Source organism: Vombatus ursinus, unplaced genomic scaffold (assembly GCF_900497805.2).
Source record: "Vombatus ursinus unplaced genomic scaffold, bare-nosed wombat genome assembly UNPS02014870.1, whole genome shotgun sequence".
In the NCBI taxonomy this organism is placed as follows: Eukaryota; Metazoa; Chordata; class Mammalia; order Diprotodontia; family Vombatidae; genus Vombatus; species Vombatus ursinus.
In genome coordinates, this window is record NW_020954648.1 from 4,156,615 (window position 1) to 4,174,132 (window position 17,518).

General features: G+C 37.4%; 1 protein-coding gene across 1 annotated transcript in view; it reads left to right on the plus strand.

Annotated features, from left to right (window-relative positions):
- LRGUK (leucine rich repeats and guanylate kinase domain containing) overlaps positions 1-17,518 on the plus strand; it is a 131,155-nt gene that overhangs the window by 100,058 nt on the left and 13,579 nt on the right. The window contains exon 18 of the mRNA XM_027842357.1: positions 9,384-9,515. Coding sequence (XP_027698158.1) covers positions 9,384-9,515 — 132 coding nt within the window. The remainder of the gene's footprint in view (positions 1-9,383; positions 9,516-17,518) is intronic.

Sequence of the window (17,518 nt, forward strand, 5' to 3'; positions counted from 1 at the left end):
TGTGTGACTCTGGGCAGGTCACCTTCAGCCTCAGCCTTCTCATCTGTAAAATGGGAATAATAATAGCACCTACCTCCCAGGGCTGTTGTGAGGATCTTTGTAAAGCACCTGACATATAATAGGCACTATATAAATGTTAGCTGTTATCATTATTCCCTTCTTGGCATTATGTCTATAATTTGGGTAGCTGTCACTAAATGAATGGTGTGGTATCTCCTTTTGACTATAAGGGACAAATAAGCTCACTTCAGGTAATAATAACTGAGAAAGGATTTGTTAGGCATTGCTTATCCTCCTCTAATCCCTTTTATTTTTAGGAGAAATATTTGCTCTCACTCTTCTGATATCCGGATGCTTCAGGCTTCATGTCTGTTCGGCATAATTTTAACCTGTTCTGCCCTGCTCTGGCTTTTGATATCAAAATGCTGCTAAATTCCTATGCCCACTGTTTCAACTTATTGGAAGGAAAGTATTAATTCAACTCTTGAGTTCATTTTCTGTCCACCCTTTCCCTTCTGAGTGGTACGGGCTTTCTGATACTCACGGCTTTTAGAATGGGTTCTAAAATGCTTTTTCAGCCTTGCTCACTTATTCTTCATCTAATGGGAAAAAAAATAGAAAAGGAAGAAAAAAAATTCCAGTGTGATTCCCTGAGTTAGTATCAAACCCCTTGGTAATCTCCTTGAATCAAGAAAAGGTTTCCTTGGCAACCATGATTCTATTCAAGTCTCTCACCTATACAGAATCACAGAACGCTACCTCTTCTCTCTGTATCAATGCTGATAGGGATTTTTTTTTTTGGTCTGATGAATTGTGAAGCTTCTATAATTTTTTTTTAAAAACCTGGCTTTCAGCTAGAAGCTTCATAACAAGGCCAAACTCTTTTTCTTCATGAACATTTTAAAATGCATTTAACACAACAGAACTATTTAAAGAGAGAGATGCAGTTATTTCTTCATGTGGTATCAATGATTAATAAGAATAGATTGTAGCAAGGGGACAGATGAAAATGTACAAGCAAGGGAAGAAATATTCATTTTCCTTGCAATTCAAAATAAGCAGAAGCAGCAAAGTAGATTATATAATTATAGGATTAGAGCCCAATACCCATGGATCTAAGATTGTCCCTTAACTTCAGACCTTGAAGAAGGAAATGTTTTGACTGGAATGTACATTCTCTTCACCTCTGCAAATTCACACAATCACTAGCTTCTTTCAAGGCTTAGCTCAAGTATCCTCTCATCCAGGAGACCTGTCATGATCACCCTACCCCAAGTTGCTGGTGCCTTCTGTCCATATATGTAAATGTAAATGTATATGCATATGTCTGTCTGTGTCTATGCCTATGTCTATGTATCTGTGTGTGTATACACACACACATATATATGCATTGTGCATACATACATTCATGTGTACGTATGTATATGCGTATATATTTATGTCTATATGTGCGTGTGTATATGCGTGTATGTGAATGTGTGTGTGCTTATCTGTGTTCACTTTGTTTCCCCCAATAAAATATAAGTTCCTTGAGGCAAGAACAATTTCATTTTTGTCTTTCTAGCACCAGCACCTAGCATAGTCAAGTACATCGTAGGCATTAATAAATTCTTGTTGAATGATTGAATGACCACATGGTGTAGCAGAATGTGTATACTAGGGACTCAGGACACAGTGACATACTCCCTACTTTACCACTAATTTGCTGTATGACCTTCATTAACTTTACCACTCTGGGCCTTAGTTTCCTCCATAAAATAGGGAGATAACATCAGATGATCACTTAGGTCCCTTCCACCTTTAATATCCAATAATATTCTAATGTAAAAGAGTACCCCTTCAGATTTTGACAGTTTTACTAATTGAAAGGGACAAAAGCCAAAGATAAATGTGAGACTTACATATCTGGAAGAAAAGAAATCCGCTACCCAGAGACAAGGCACTTCCTCAGTGCAAAGATGACCCCAGTGCACTGTTCCTCATCATTCAATCTGCATTCGACCAGTAAGAGAACTTCGGAATTGAAAGTTAGGGAACAATGAACCCCAGGAAAGTTCTGAGATTATTGGACCAAGGCACATGGCTTAGCAGAAATAAGAGTTTGGTTAATCTCCATGAATTAAAGGAGAGGTCTGTGACTAAAAGAACCCTGCTTTGGACCAGGAAAGTTGGTCTAAGAAAAGATCCCAGAGCTGGTGGAAGGAAGACTATCTTAACCTGTATTGTCACCTATTTCCTGAAAGAGCCAGTTAATAGAAGAGAGACTATACCTCCCTCTCTCTGTCTCTGTCTCTCTCTCTCTTTCAACCTCTCCATCTCTCTCCCTCTCTTTCTCTCTCTGTCTCTCTGTCTCTAAAACTGTGTTTTAGTGGGAGAGTGTGCCCCAAGTTTATGGATAATTTATTTTTGCTTTGTCTTTTTTTTAGTCAATGTTTTAAGAGTTAATGAAAGAATTTTTTTTGTTGTTGTTATATAGGATGGCTTTCTTGGAGTGGAGAAAGGGAAGGATTCAGGAGGAAATTTAGGTGATAAAAAAAAGACCAATAAAAATCTGTTTGTTTGTTTTTTAACAGAGTTAGTGGAGGCAGCTGGGGCTGATTTATAGGAAGCATACCAGCCGGGGCTCAGGCGTTAGAGTATAAAGTAATAGGAGAGTAGCCTCCCTATAGAATCTTGAGAGAGTTAGTTGTGGCTGTTGCTGCCTCTCTGAGGGACCTCCAATCTGCCAATATGGCAGCAAGTTCGGTGAGTGAATTAACCCAGAGAGAAGAGGGGTGGGTAGTGGGGAGGGACCTGCTGCATTAATATTCTACTGAGAATACAATTTAAAAAATATTTTGAGAAGTGACTTCATCAAACTAACTTTAAGCTCTTAGAAGTTGATCTTAATTTTCAATTCCCTTTCTTTCTGACTTGAATCTCACCTTTTACACGCCCATAGTTTAGTCAAGCAGCAGTGCATTGAATTGTTGTACGCGTTCACGTGGCTACAAAACAGATTGGATAAAACTGGTCCCATCACATAACCATGCTTCACGGAGCTGATTTGGGGAAATAAATCAGAGAAGCCACCTTAACTCTGGCATTGTTAACCAAAAGGTACAGGCATGTTCACTATATCAGTGAAGGATTTTTCGAGAGCTTGATGTGCCTCCTTGTTCTAGTGCACTGTGGAGGTCATGTGTTCAGTGTAGAGCAGTAGAGGTAAGTGCTAGCCACCATTCTCTGAGGTACCCCCCAAAATAAGGAGGAAAATCCAGTTTGAGAGTCTTACCAGCAAACATGTTGACAAGAGCACTGGACGTGGAATCACAAGGCCAAGTATGAAATCCTAACTTTGACATCTAGCCACGTGACCACAGACAATTCAGTTAACCTTGCTATAAATCTTTTTTTTCATCTATAAATAAGAATGGTAATACTCCTACTATCTTACTTTTCAAGGTTGTTGAGGAGAAAACACTTTATTAACTTTAAATACCATGTTCTAATGACTATTTTTTATGATGAACAATTGAAGGAACTGGGTCTGTTTTGTCTGAAGAAGAGAAGGAAGAAAGGAAAGAAAGAGAAGGAGAAAGGAAGAAAAAGGGAGAAAGAGGAAAAAGAGAAAGAAGGCAGGAAAAAAGGAAGAGAAGGAAAAGAAAGAATGAATGAATAAAATAGCATTTCATAAGTGCCAAACTGTACTAAGTGCTGGGAATACAAACAGAAAAATAAGACAATGCTTGCTCTCATGGTGCTCATACTCTTAACTGAGTTATATAATACATAAACTCTTCTTTTCTGCATTGCTGCAGAGAGTAGAGATAAGAAACTGTAAAGAGGCAGATTCCAATTTTCTATAAGGAAGGATTTGCTATTTATTAAAACTAATTATGGAAAGGCCCAGACAGCTAGGTGACACAGTGCATAGAGGGCTGGGCCTGGAGTCAGGAAGACTCATCTTCATGAGTTCAAATCTGGCCTCAGACACTTATTAGCTTTGTGATCCTAGGCAAGTCACTTAACCCTATTTACCTCAGTTTCCTCATCTGTAAAAAATGAGCTGGGGAAGGAAGTAGCAAACCACTCCAGTATCTTTGCCAAGAAAACCCAAATGGGGTCATGAAGAATCGAACATGACTGAACAACAACCATGAAAAGGCCATTTAATGAAGAAAGTGAGGTCCTTATTTCTACAGATGCAGGATGATCACAAGTCAGGGAAGTTGTAGAAGGGGTTTCTGCATGGACAAGAAGCTAGATAAGAGCATAGGCTCATACCATTACAGTTTTAGAGTCTAAAAGGACTTAGAGTGCATCTAGTCCAATGAAACCACAGCTCAAAGTGTGAAAGTAACTGAAGAGCATACAACTAATAGTTGACAGAACCAGGATTTCAACCCAGGTCATCTGATTCCAAAACCAGTGCTCTTTTAACTCTACCATACTGATGATCTCTAATGTCTTTTTGAGTTCCAAGATGGTAGATTTTATCCAGGGTCATTTAGCTAGTTGGTGGTAGCTCTGCGACAAGTACTTAGAATCCATGACTCCCAAAGGAGGGAAAAGAGAAGAGAGGAACATTAGAAGATCCCTGCCTCCCCTAGAGAATGTGTCAGACCTGTGACTTCCATAACCCCCTTGACTACAGTCTAAAAATACCTTTGGCTAGTAACCGGTACAATGTGGAAGCCTTAAGTCATATATGACTATGGCATATGGCTGATGATGTTCCATGTTAGCTTGTCTAATAAGAGACTAGTCATGAATTTGTGCTTCACTGTTGGTTAAATATCACCCCTAAATGATTTACTCTGTCCAGCTTTATGCAGTAACAAGCAAAGTTGTATTGTGGTATTTGCATAGAAGTCTAAAATCAAAGAAAGGAAATGTAGTGATAGCCCAAGCATGGTGCCCACCTGTTCATGTGGACAGTTGGCTATAGGCATGATTCTAAATGGCACTTGCACCTCTCTTTTCCTACTTTTTTAGTTGGCTCACTCACCCTGCCCTGCACTCATGTTGATAGGTCTAGGGGAGAGGAGAGTTTCTGAGAAGGTAGTTGGCCATGGCCACATACTGCTACAACTTTCTCTCAGAGTCCTACAGGTAACCCTTTGTGTGTGTGTGTGTGTGTGTGTGTGTGTGTGTGTGTGTGTGTTTATGGGAGAGAGTAGGCACACACAGAAATCTTTCAATAAGGAACCTGAGTAGGGCTACCCATGTGCAACCCATGAGGGCAACTCACAACTCTGGTCTACAAGTCTTTTTTGTGAAACATCTATACTACTCATCCACTTCTGAGCTTTTTCACTCGCTTGCTGGACACAGTCGATTCTTAGCCACTCTGGGCTGCTAAAGTAGTGTTAAGGTCAAATCACTTTCCTTAAGTCTGAAACCTGCCAACCAAATCCAGTCTTTTCTCTGTGGGCTATAAGGGGGTTTCCCCTTTTCAAGAGGACATGTGGACAGATTCCCCTCTCTCAAGCTGTAGTACTATCAAGCAATGCAGCCTCTCCCTAGCCTGATCTGTTTTCTGCAATCATTTCATAGCAAAACAGTGCATTGCTATAGCTTACAGTAAAGCAGATGCAAAGCCTTTCCTTCCCTACTCTGCTTCTTCCTCTGGAGTTATAGAGGGCAAAGCTGGTGAGTCCCTGAGTGCTTTTCCCTCCCTCTGGCTGTAGAAGGTGCCAGTGGACAAAAAGTTTCACACAGGTGAAGTTTCTGCTTTCTTTCAATCAGTTTGTAGTCAGCACAGAGCTACCCTCCCAGCCCCAAGCAGATCGAAGTAGCTGCTTGACTTTTTGGCTCTGTCAGTGGGCTCTGCCCAAATCAGCTCTTCTTATCTTCCGATTCTCCATTCTGCTTCTTTCAAACACTGTGGGCTAGTGGCGAGAGGGAGTCTCTGCCATTAGTTTTTCTCTTCAGGCAGCTGCTGTATCATCTCCTTTTCTCATCTCCTAGAGCTTCTAATGCCTCACATCATGGCTTCCTCATGAGGACTGATCCTTCTCTCACTCAGGTTGAAAGAAAAAAGAACAAAATCCACAGTTCAATCACTCATAACACAAATAATATGTAATTTCTCATTATCCCCAAATAATTTTGTGATTTTGTTTCTCAGCTATATCCTTCACTGGAAAGAGTAATATATGAGTTGATGGATAATGGTATACTGCAATGCATGAAAGGGGGCAGTACTTTACATGGGAATAATATGAGTTGGCTGAAATTAGAAGGTCAGAAGAGAATAGGGAAGCCATAGACAGTAACCTAAAGTAGATGAAGTGCCTAGAGACAAAGACCTGATGAAAGATTACAGAATGCTATAGAAGGAAGCCTAGCATTTTAGGCAATCTTAGGGGAGTTCTAATTGGGAGAAAGGAGTGGATGATAGTGTATCATGCAAGGAAAATAAAAATCAATGCTAGATGAAAGGTTAGGATAGTGTGAGGAGAAATTTAATTTTCATGTTCCACTACCATTAACTCATCAAAGGAATCCTCAAAGACCGTCAGTCAGACTGGCATCTGCTGATCTCACTGCTGGTGTTATGATATATAAAGAAAGTGTGTCTTTTTGACTAGTAAGCAAGAGTCCCTAAGATAAGTGTGTGGTTCTCTTCCTTTGAATTTAAAGATGAAAGTTGAGGCTTTAAATTGAATCCAATATTTATAACCAGGGTGGAAGATGGATTTGAAATATTTATATTTTTCTTTTCCTATACCATTTTGACCAAAGGAAGTCTCGGAAAAGTTGAAGGGCAAAAATGGTATAGTCACTGTTCTAGAGGTATGAAAACAAGGGCAAGACTTTAACCAACATGTGCGCTGCCCTCCTTAGCTGCTCAAAGAAAACAATGGTCAGAGGAAGGATGAAACAAGCAATTTACCTTAAGTTTAAAGCATATAAATGAATAAAAGAATTCAATGAATGAAAATGCATTCACCAAGGACTTACTATGTGCAAAGTCCTGAAGGTAGAAACAGAAAAGCAAGACTGTCCTGTTCTCTGGGGTTTGTTATTTGTGGTTCAGTCATTTCAGACGTGTCCTACTTTTCACGACCACTTTTGCATTTTCTTGACAAAGATATTGGAGTGGTTTGTCACTTCCTTCTCCAGCTCATTTTACAGATGAGGAGACTGAGGCAAACAGGGTGAAATGACTTGCCCAGGGTCACACAGCTAGTAAGTGTCTGAGGCGGTGCTCTATCCATTGTGTCACCTAGCTGCTCAGCTCTTTGGGGTGCTCAAACTGCTAGCAGAAGAAAACACATATAGAAGACTTTAGCTATTCAGTCCGATAGGAAGGACCACTAGGCCTTAGGATGCACTAGCAAAGCAGACAGCAATGCCTCTTCTTTAATGTTATTTCCACTGATAAAACCATATCTAGTTCTCATGTTGAACCATTTGACAGTGCCGAGGACTTTGGGGTGAGAACTTTCTTTTCCAGGTGTTCAGTAGCTGGAGTTGCTTTAGGTGAGGGGGGGTGGGGTGGAATGATGCTATGAAAAAGTTTCACATCATAAAAGCTACCATAATACCTAGCTGCTTTGGGGGATAAAGTAAACATCAAATCTAAGTGTTTTTGCAAGCATCAAGAACCATCTAATTTGCTTGTGCATCATGTGTTTGTGTGTATAAGACATTCATGGACTTTTCTGACTTGTGAATGCCTTGTATTCCTTTTTCCTTGGCTCCTCAGAGTTAGAAGCATTGCTCAAGCCCATTATGCTCTTACTGCTGGGCATTGGATGGTTAATACGAAGAGTAGCCAACTGGGAATCCAGGGAACTGGTTTCTAGTGACAGCTCTGCAATTATTTCCTTGTGTTGTTTGAGCAGATCTTTAAAATGAATTTGATCAAAGAGATTTGAGGACATATCTCAGAACCTCTGATATGAAATAATTGGCTTAATAGAATTTGTCCCTGGATTGTATATAGAAAATAGCTATGCAGAAGAGAGTTGAATATAATAAGAATTCAGAGATGGTTTGAAGAACTGAGAAGAGAATCATTCTGCTAAAATAAAGAATTTTTTGATTAAGAACTACTTATCTAACGTCTTGCAGGACTACTAATTTAGAAATTAAAGGAATTTTTATTACTTGAGAAAATTGCATAGTCATAGCTCTTTGAAAATATCTACATTGAGTATTATTTTTGTACCATTAGATTTTAGGCCAATTGGACCATATATTTTACTATTCATTTAGGAGTTAACCCAATGGACATTGTACCTATGTTTATTATTAATGTTTTTGTTATTATTAATTATAATAATGATATCAAATAGCAAAAATGCTGCTTGCCTTGTCTTGGCATTCAAGGCCTTCTTCAACCTTTTGAGCCTTATTTCATACTATCTCCCTTCATGAGCCCTGTGTCTCAGCCAAACTGGGTTACACACTACTCCCTAGAGTTGACACTCCACATTCTGACTCTTTCCATTCAAACAAGCCATTCCCATACCTGGAATGCTGCCACCTCCTTCCTACCTCTCAGAAACCACATATTTTCTGAAAGGTCAACTGGGTTGCCATCTCCTGTATAAAGCCTCATCTGATTGATCCATCCATTAGTATTCTAATCTTCTTCAATTTTCCTAGTACTATACTAGGAAGTGTAGGTCCTGTGTGACCCCAAGCAACTCACATACCCTCTGCCTTCCTCAGTTTCCCCATTTGTAAAAGGGGGTTAATAATAACAACTACTTCCTAGAGGTTGCTGGTGAGGATAAAATGAGATTTGTTAAAGTATTTTACAAACTTTAGAGCGCTCTAGAAATGCTAGTTCTTCTTATTGTTAGGTGTATTTATGTTGCACCTCCTCTTGCTCTACTGTCAATGTAGGGTTGAGGGCAGGGAGTACTTTGTTTTTGTTTTTTTGTATTTCCATGGCATAGCACCTGTACCTCAGTTTCAGTAGGTGCTTAATAACTGTTGGACTGAAAACACTATCTGTTTAATGAATATTCAAAGAACTACTGTGGAGTACAGACTAATCTCAGAGAAGATAGAATGAAAGCAATAGTTTAATGGATGAGAAAAATTTGCTTAGTGTTACAAACTCGCTTAATCCACTAATTATTGTAAGTATAAAGATACTAGTCAAAGATGAACCCTAAAGGACATTTTCACAAATGAGTGCATGGCATTATACCTCAAAGATTTTCCTATTGTTTTCTTGGGTATATAATAATAGTTTTGCATGTGCTTTATTACCTTTTATCTTTTATTACTTTATTATTATATTACCTTTAATCTTATTACTTTTCATTATTACCTTTAATCTTTTCTTATCCTTTTAATCATTTTTAGAATTAACATGAATTAAAATGTAGAGTTCTGATAAATTAGAATTTTTCTAATTTTTCTGGTTACTCTTTCAGGGGTCCAGTACCAACCCCATTGTCGGCCATTGCCCATCTAGACCGAACCTCACCTACAAGAGTGTGGTCTAAAGATAGGTTTGCTGAGGACAGCAACCTTACTCCCCCACCATGCTTTGCTGAAGGAGTCAGGTAAGCAGAAATGTTTTCTTGAAGGAAATAAGACACCTTGTGCATGCTATTAATAATGATTACACTTTTGACTAGCTTAGAGATGTAATATGATTAAATCATACGAGAGGCAGCCTAACATAGTAATAAGAGAACTTTATTTGGAGTCAAAAGACCTGAATACATTCAATGTTTATATTTTTCCTTTGCCTACTCTTTTATTTACTTTATTTGTATGTGTATATACTAAAGAGAACCAGGGAAATCCATGTCTTAAGTGTCTATAAACAAATGTACTAAGCTTAAGTAACAAGCAGGGTAAACTAGATGGAAATCATAAAGCAAGGGAGTATATGTGACTTCTAATTATCACTGAAACTCGGTGGGATATGGGACTTATGACTAATTGACTATAGAAGGCATATTTTATTTAGCAGGAACAGAATAAAAGGGAGGGAGGGAAATAGTATTATATGTTAAGAATATGTGTTCATAAAGGGAAACCTAGTCACCTGAGAGGAGAAACCTATTGGGGAACTTTTAGGTTAGAGTTGAATGGATGTGGAAGAAGTAGACCACTTGCACAGAAGGAGAAATTAGGTGAAGAGTTAAGGTAACAAATCTGGTAGGGAAACGGGATATTGCGGTGATGCAGACTTGACTGTGCAGACATTCACTGGTGAGTTCTGCCTGCCAAAAGCAGGACAGCTGAGGTATTTATGACTTATCTGAATGGTGATTTCATCCTTTGCAAGATGGGAGAAGTGGCAAGGGGGACTAGTACCTGTACTGGATTCAGACAAATATGAAGAAATTAGTTGCTTTAGCAGAAACAGCAAGAACCTTGGGGCCAAGTACTTTGTGACATGTACCTCTCTCTCTCTCTCTCTCTCTCTCTCTCTCTCTCTCTCTCTCTCTCTCTCTCTCCCCCTCTCCCTCTCCCCTCCCCCAAGGTTTTAGAAGAGGGAGAGGTAGGACCCAATGGCTTATTATTTTCCAGGGGAATTCATTCTAAGAGCAGTAAGAAGATCTCAAGAATGAAATTTAGAAGGTATAAGCAGAAATTACTGAGATGAGGAGGGTGGGAAAAAGCTGCCTAAAGAGATCAATACACAGGAAACCAATTGACAAAATCAGATTTCTGAAAGACATGGGTAAATGCCAGGACTAGGTCTGTATACCAAAGAAATAAAAAAAAAAAGGAAAAAACCTATATGTACAAAACTATTTATAGCAGCTTTTTTTTTGTTGTGGCAAAGAATTAGAAATTGAGGGGATGCCCACCAAGTGGGGAATACTGAACAATTTGTAGTGTATAATTGTGATGGAATACTACTGTGCTATAAGAAATGACAAGCAGGATGCTTTCAGAAAAACCTGGGAAGACTCACATGAACTGAAGCAAAGTGAAGTGAGCAGAACCAGGAGAACATTGTACACAGTAACAATATCATATGATGATCAATTATGAATGACTTAGCTGTTCCTAGTAATACAATGATCTAAGACAATTCCAAAGGACTTGTGATGAAAAATGCTATTCATCTTTAGAAAAAGAATTGATGGAGTTTGAATGCAGATCAAAGCATACTTTTTTTAAACTTTATTTTTCTTGGTTTTTCTTTTTTTGGTCTGTGTTTTTTATCTTATAACATGGCTAATATGGAAATATGTTTCACATGATTGCATGTATATAGCATATGTCAAATTACCTCCTGTCTCGAGGAGGGAGGACAAGAAGGGAGAGAAAGAATTTGGAACTCAAATTTTTTAAAAGCAAGTGTCAAAAATTATTTTACATGTAATTGGAAAAAATAAAATATTTTTAAGTTAAATTACATTTTTAAAAATGGATAGAAGATGGAAACAAAAGCCACTATTGGAGAATGGATACATGAGAAGTATCACTGCTAAAGCCCAGAATGACCCAGGGCTGGTAATGAACAAGGACAACAAAACGGGTTCTCTTTAACTATGTTGGGGGCAAGATGAAAAAAAAATGTTAGGACCAATGCTTAACATGGATAGGATGATGATGGACACCTATGAGAAAGATGAACTAGCATGGAATTTGGGGTCGGAGGACCTTGGTTTGAATTCTGACTCTGCCACTTACTACCAAGGTGACCATTGACAAGTCATTTAACCTCTTTGAACCTCAAATGAAAAGGTGAGACTAGATGACTTCTTCAGTTCTTTCCAGGTCTAAATCTACTTTGATCCTAGTGAATCCTAATTTTACTTGTATTTTATCTTCCAAGAAGACTCATTTTTTCGGCTAGGAAGGATTGAACAAAACTGGTTAGCAGTTTTGGAAACCCAAGATCAGGGAGAAGATGGTCAGGCCACCTCAAGCTACCCCTCCATGAGTTCAAGTCATGGAATCATAGACTCAACAAGGAATATGATGAAAAGAATGCTGGACCTGGAGTCAGAGGAGTTAGGTTTAAGCCTTGTTCTTGTAGGTAAAGAGACTGACCCTCTCTGGGCCTAAGTTAACTGATCCAGAAAATTGAGTGGGTTGATCTAGTTGACTTTCAGCTCTAGACATGAATCTGGAAGGGACTTTAGAGATTATTTAACCCAATATTCTCATTTTCAGATGAGGAAATTGAGGCCCATCGTGATTTGAGGGCTTTGCCCAAGCTAGTAAAGCTAGTAAAAAGCAGAGCCAGGCCAGGATTCAAATCCATTTTCTCTGACTCCAACTCCGGTACTCTCGAGTGCATGAAGCTGAATCTTATCAGGCCTAGATAAACTACCCCACAGAAGCAGCCGTGATCCCTGAGTAATTGTTGAAGGATCCTGGTAAATGGGGAAGTTGCCAAAGGACTGGAGAAAGGCAAGTGTCCCAGTCTTCCCAAAAGCATAGAGGAGAAAGGCCATAAACTACAGACCAGTGAGTCTGATGTCCATTTCTGACAAATTTCTAGAATACATTATTAAGGTGAAAGTTTGTGAGCTCTTAGGAAGAGAAGCCATGATTACTAAAAGCCAACATAGCTTGCTCAAAAGAAAAAAATCATGCCAGGCTAACTCCATTTCCTTCTTTTTATAGTGTAACTAGAGTGGCAGATCAAAAAATGTTGTAGACATAGTCTGTTTAGACTATCCAAACATTTGACAAAGTCTATCATGCCATGCTTGTGGGTAACTTGGAAAGAGATGGGAATGAGTACACACAGAAAACACCGTTATATAAATTTGGGACTGGTTGAATGACCAGAAAGAGAATGATATGTTGGAAAGGGCAGTGGATTTGGAGTCAAAAGACCTGGTTTAAATGGCACCTTTGTGACTACAAGCTGTATGACCTTGAGCAAGTCATTTAACCTCCAAAGGCCTCAGTTTCCTCATCTGTAAAATGAGGGGGTTGGACTAACCAGCACATAGTGTCGCCTCTAGCTTTGTCCTTGTGATACGATGGCTAAAAAGCAGTCATTAGTGGGTTAATGTCAGCTTGGGAAAAAAGGAGGTTGACTTGAATTTGTCCCTAGCTCTATAGTGTTCAACATTTTCATTACTGACTCGGATGAAATTTGCATGCAATATGAAGTTGGAAAGATAACTAACGCTTGGAGGACCTAATCCAAATGCAAAAAGCTCCTAAAAGGAAGAAAGAAAGTCAACTCGCTAGCATTTATTAAGCATTTACTTTGTGCCAGGCACTGTACCAAGCACTTTACAAATATTATTTTATTTTATCCTCGGGACAACCCTGGGAGGGAGGTGCTATTATCATCCCCATTTTATAGTCAAAGAAATTGAAATATTTAAGTGACCTGACCGAGTCGCGTAGTTAACAAGTGTCTGAGGTTGAATATGAGCTCCTGTCTTCCTGACTTGACGCTCAGTGCTCTAATCGGAATTAAATAAGACTGAATTTACTAGGAATAAACAAAAAGCTCTATACTTGGGCTTTAAAAATTGATGAGAGAATAGTTCATTTTAAAAAGATTTTTTTAAATTTTTAAATGATTTCTATTTCATTAAATATTTCCCAATTACATATAACAAAAGTTTACGATCATTTTGAAAAATTTTGAATTCCAAATTCTCTCCCTCCCTCCTTCCCCTCTCCCTGAGAAGGCAGGCAATTTAATTTCTATTATACATGTGAGGGCATGTAAATATATTTTCATATTAACCATGTTGCCAAAGAAAACAAAACAATGAAGATAGTGGAAAGAAGTATGCTTCAGTCGGCACTTAAGAGTTCGTCAATTCTCTCTCTGGAGGTGGATAGCATTTTTCATCTTAAGTCCTTTGGAATTGTCTTGGATCATGGTGTTGATCAGAGTGAGTAAGTCTTTCACAGCTGATTATCCTTACAGTATTGGTGTTACAGTCTACAATGTTCGCTTGGTTCTACTCATTTCACTTTGCATCAGTTCATGTAAGTCTAGATTTTTCTGAAAGCATCCTGCTAATCATTTCTTATACCATAATAGTATTCCATTTCAATCATATACCACAAATTGTTCAGCCATTCCTCACTTGATGGGCATTCCCTCGATTTCTAATTCTTTGACACCACACACACAAAAAAAGATCTTCTATAAATACTTTGGTGCAAATAAGTCCTTTTCCCTTTTTTTGATCTCTTTGGGATATAGACTTAGTAGTGGTATTGCCGGGACAAAGGATATACATGGTTTTATAATCCATTTTCCAGAATGGTTGGACTAATTTACAACTCCACTAACAGTGCATTATTGTCCCAATTTTTCCACATCCCCTCCAGTATTTGTCATATTCCTTTTCTGTCATGTTAGCCAACTGATAGGTGTGAGGTGGTAAATCAGAGTTGTTTTAATTTGCATTTCTCTAATCAGTAGTGATTGAGAACATTTTTTCATGTGACTTGATACCTTTGATTTCTTCTGAAAATTGCCTGTTCATATCCTTCAACCATTTATCAACACAGAAATGGCTCTTATTTTTGTAAATTTGCCTTAGCTTCCTTTATATCTGAGAAATGAGGCATTTATCAAAGACACTTATGGCAAATTTCCCCCTCCCCCCCCATTTCCTGTTTTCCATCTAAGTTTGACTGTATTAGTTTGTTTGTGCAAAAGCTTTTTAATTTCATGTAATCAAAATTGTCTATTTTACTTCCCATAATTCCCTCTATCTCTTGTTTGGTCATAAACTCTTCCCTTATCCATAGATCCGAAAGTAGCATTTTTCCATGCTCCCGTAATTTACTTTTGATATCGCCCTTTATGTCAAAATCATTATCCATTTTGACCTTACCTTGGTATATGGTGTGAGATGTTGATTTATGCATAATTTCTGCCAAACTTATTTCCAGTTTTCCCGGCAATTTTTGTTAAATGTTGAGTTCTTACCCCAAAAGGTGGATCTTTGGGTTTATCAAACACTAGATTACTGTGGTCATTTACTACTGTGTATTGTGTACCTAATCTATTTCACTAATCAACCCCTCTACTTCTTAGACAGTACCAGATTGTTTTGATGATTACCACTTTGCAATACAGTTGAAATCTGGACCTGCTACTCTGCCTTCCTAAACATTTTTTTTTCATTGATTTCCTTGACATTCTTGACCTTTTGTTCTTCCAGATGAATTCTGTTACTATTTTTTTGTAGCTCTATAAAATAATTATTTGGTAGTTTGATTGGTGTGGTACTGAATAAGTAAATTAACTTAGGTAGAATTGTCATTTTTATTACATTGGCTCACCCTACCCGTAAGCAATTAATATTTCTCCAATTGTTTAGATCTGTCTTTATTTGTGTGAAAAGGGTGTTGCCATTGTGTTCCCATAATCTCTGGGTTTGTCTTGGCAGGCAGATTCTCAAATATTTTATATTGTCTGCAGTTATTTTAAATGGAATTTCTCTTTATCTCTTGCTGCTGGGTTTTGTTGGTAATATATAGAAATGCTGATGATTTATGCGGGTTTGGTTTATATCCTGCAATTTGGCTGAACTTGTTAATTGTTTCAACTAGTTTTTTAGTTGATTCCCTAAGGTTCTGAACTGCAAAGAGTTTTGTTTCTGCATTGCCTGTTTTTATTCCTTCAACTTCTTTTTCTTGTCTTACTGCTATACCTAGCATTTTGAGTACAATATTAAATAAGGGTGATGACAATGAACATCTTTGCTTTATTCTTGATCTTAATGGGAAGGCTTCAAGTTTATCCCTGTTAAAAAGAATGCTTGCTCTTAGTTTTTGATAGATACTACCTATCATCTTAAGAAAGGTTCCATTGATTCCTATGCTTTCTTAATGTTTTTAATAGGAGTAGGTATTATATTTTGTCAAAGGCTTTTTCTGCACCTCTTGATATAATCATGATTTTTGTTGTTATTGTAATTAATATGATCAATTAGGTTGATAGTTTTCCTAATATTGAACCAGCCTTTGTATAAATTCCACCTTTTCATAGTGTATGATCCTCAAGACATATTGCTATAATCTCCTTGCTCTAGTGTTTTACTTCAAAATTTTTCCCATAGGTATTCATTAAGAAAATTGGTCTATAGTTTTCTTTCTCTGTTTTTACTCTCCCTGGTTTATGTATCAAATTCATATTTGTGTCATTTTTTTAAAATTGTAGGACTCTTTCTTTACTTATTTTTTCAAATTTTCAGAGTAATCGTTCCTTAAATATTTGTTAGAATTCACTTGTGAATTGATCTGGTCCAGGGGATTTTTTCTTAGGGAGCTCATTGATGGATTGTTCAATTTTTTTTCTAAGACAGAGTTACTTAAGCATTCTATTTTCTCTTCTGTTTATCTTGGCAGTTTATATTTTTGTAAATATTCACCCATTTTACTTCGATTGTGAGTTTTACTAGCATATAATTGGGCAGAATAACTCCTAATAATTGCTTTAATTTCATCTTCATTGGTATTGGTATCATTTTTGATACTAGTAATTTGGTTTTCTTCTTAAAAATTTTTAAAAATTAAATTAACCTATGGTTTACCTATTTTTTTTTCATAAAAGCAGCTCATAGCTTTATTTTTAATTCAATTTTTAACTTTCAATTTTATTAATCTCTCCTTTGATATTCAGGTTTTCCATTTTATTATTTAATTGGGGATTGATATTGGGGTTTTTAGTTGACAAGCTTTTTACAAGCTCAATATGAGTCAACAATGTGGCTTATCAACCAATAAATAAATGATATCCTATGTTATATTAAGAGAAACATCCAGAAAGAGAAAGATAATAGTCCTCCAGGTCTGCTGTACTCCATGTTCAATTTTGGAACCAAATTTTAAGAACCACAAAGACATAGACCAACTATGAAGTAAGTCAGAAAGACAATGGCCAACATGGTAAGAAAGAATTTTGGATGTTTGACCAGAAGAAGAAAAGATTTAGAAGGAACACCACTGCTATCTTCAAGTACTTTAAAAGCCACCATGGAGAAGAGAGATTAAACTTATTCTACTTTGTCCTAAGGTGCAAGACCAGAAATAACGGGTAGAGGCTGCAGAGAGAGATTTAATTTTGATATAGAAAAAAAATACTTCCCAACAATTGGAACTATCTAAAAATGGATCAGGATGCCTCAGTAGATATTGTGTTCCTCCACATTGGAGGTCCTCATGCAGTCTTTGAACAACCATTTATTGAAAATGCCATAAAATTAATTCTTGTTTGGTTAGATGTTCAATTAGATGATCTCTGAGGCACCATCCATCGCTTAGAATAGATTCTGGGATTGAAGTGTTAGGGCTCTGCTAACTTACTCTGTGACTTTAGTCAATTCATCTCTGGGCCTCATTTCTCTTTTTTTGTCAAATGAAATGAGTTGTTTGGAGGTCCCTCCTAGCTGTAACATTCTATGTAGGAAAATTTTGCTACCTGTGATGTGTGTGTGTGTGTGTATACATATTATATATGTGTACATGTGCATATCTATATAAAATAGGTGTGTGTACATATATACATATATGCATATGCATATATATTTAAGTAAACATATATGTATGTATTTAATGATACATTACTATCTTGGTTTTAGGTTTAAAAAAGAAAAGA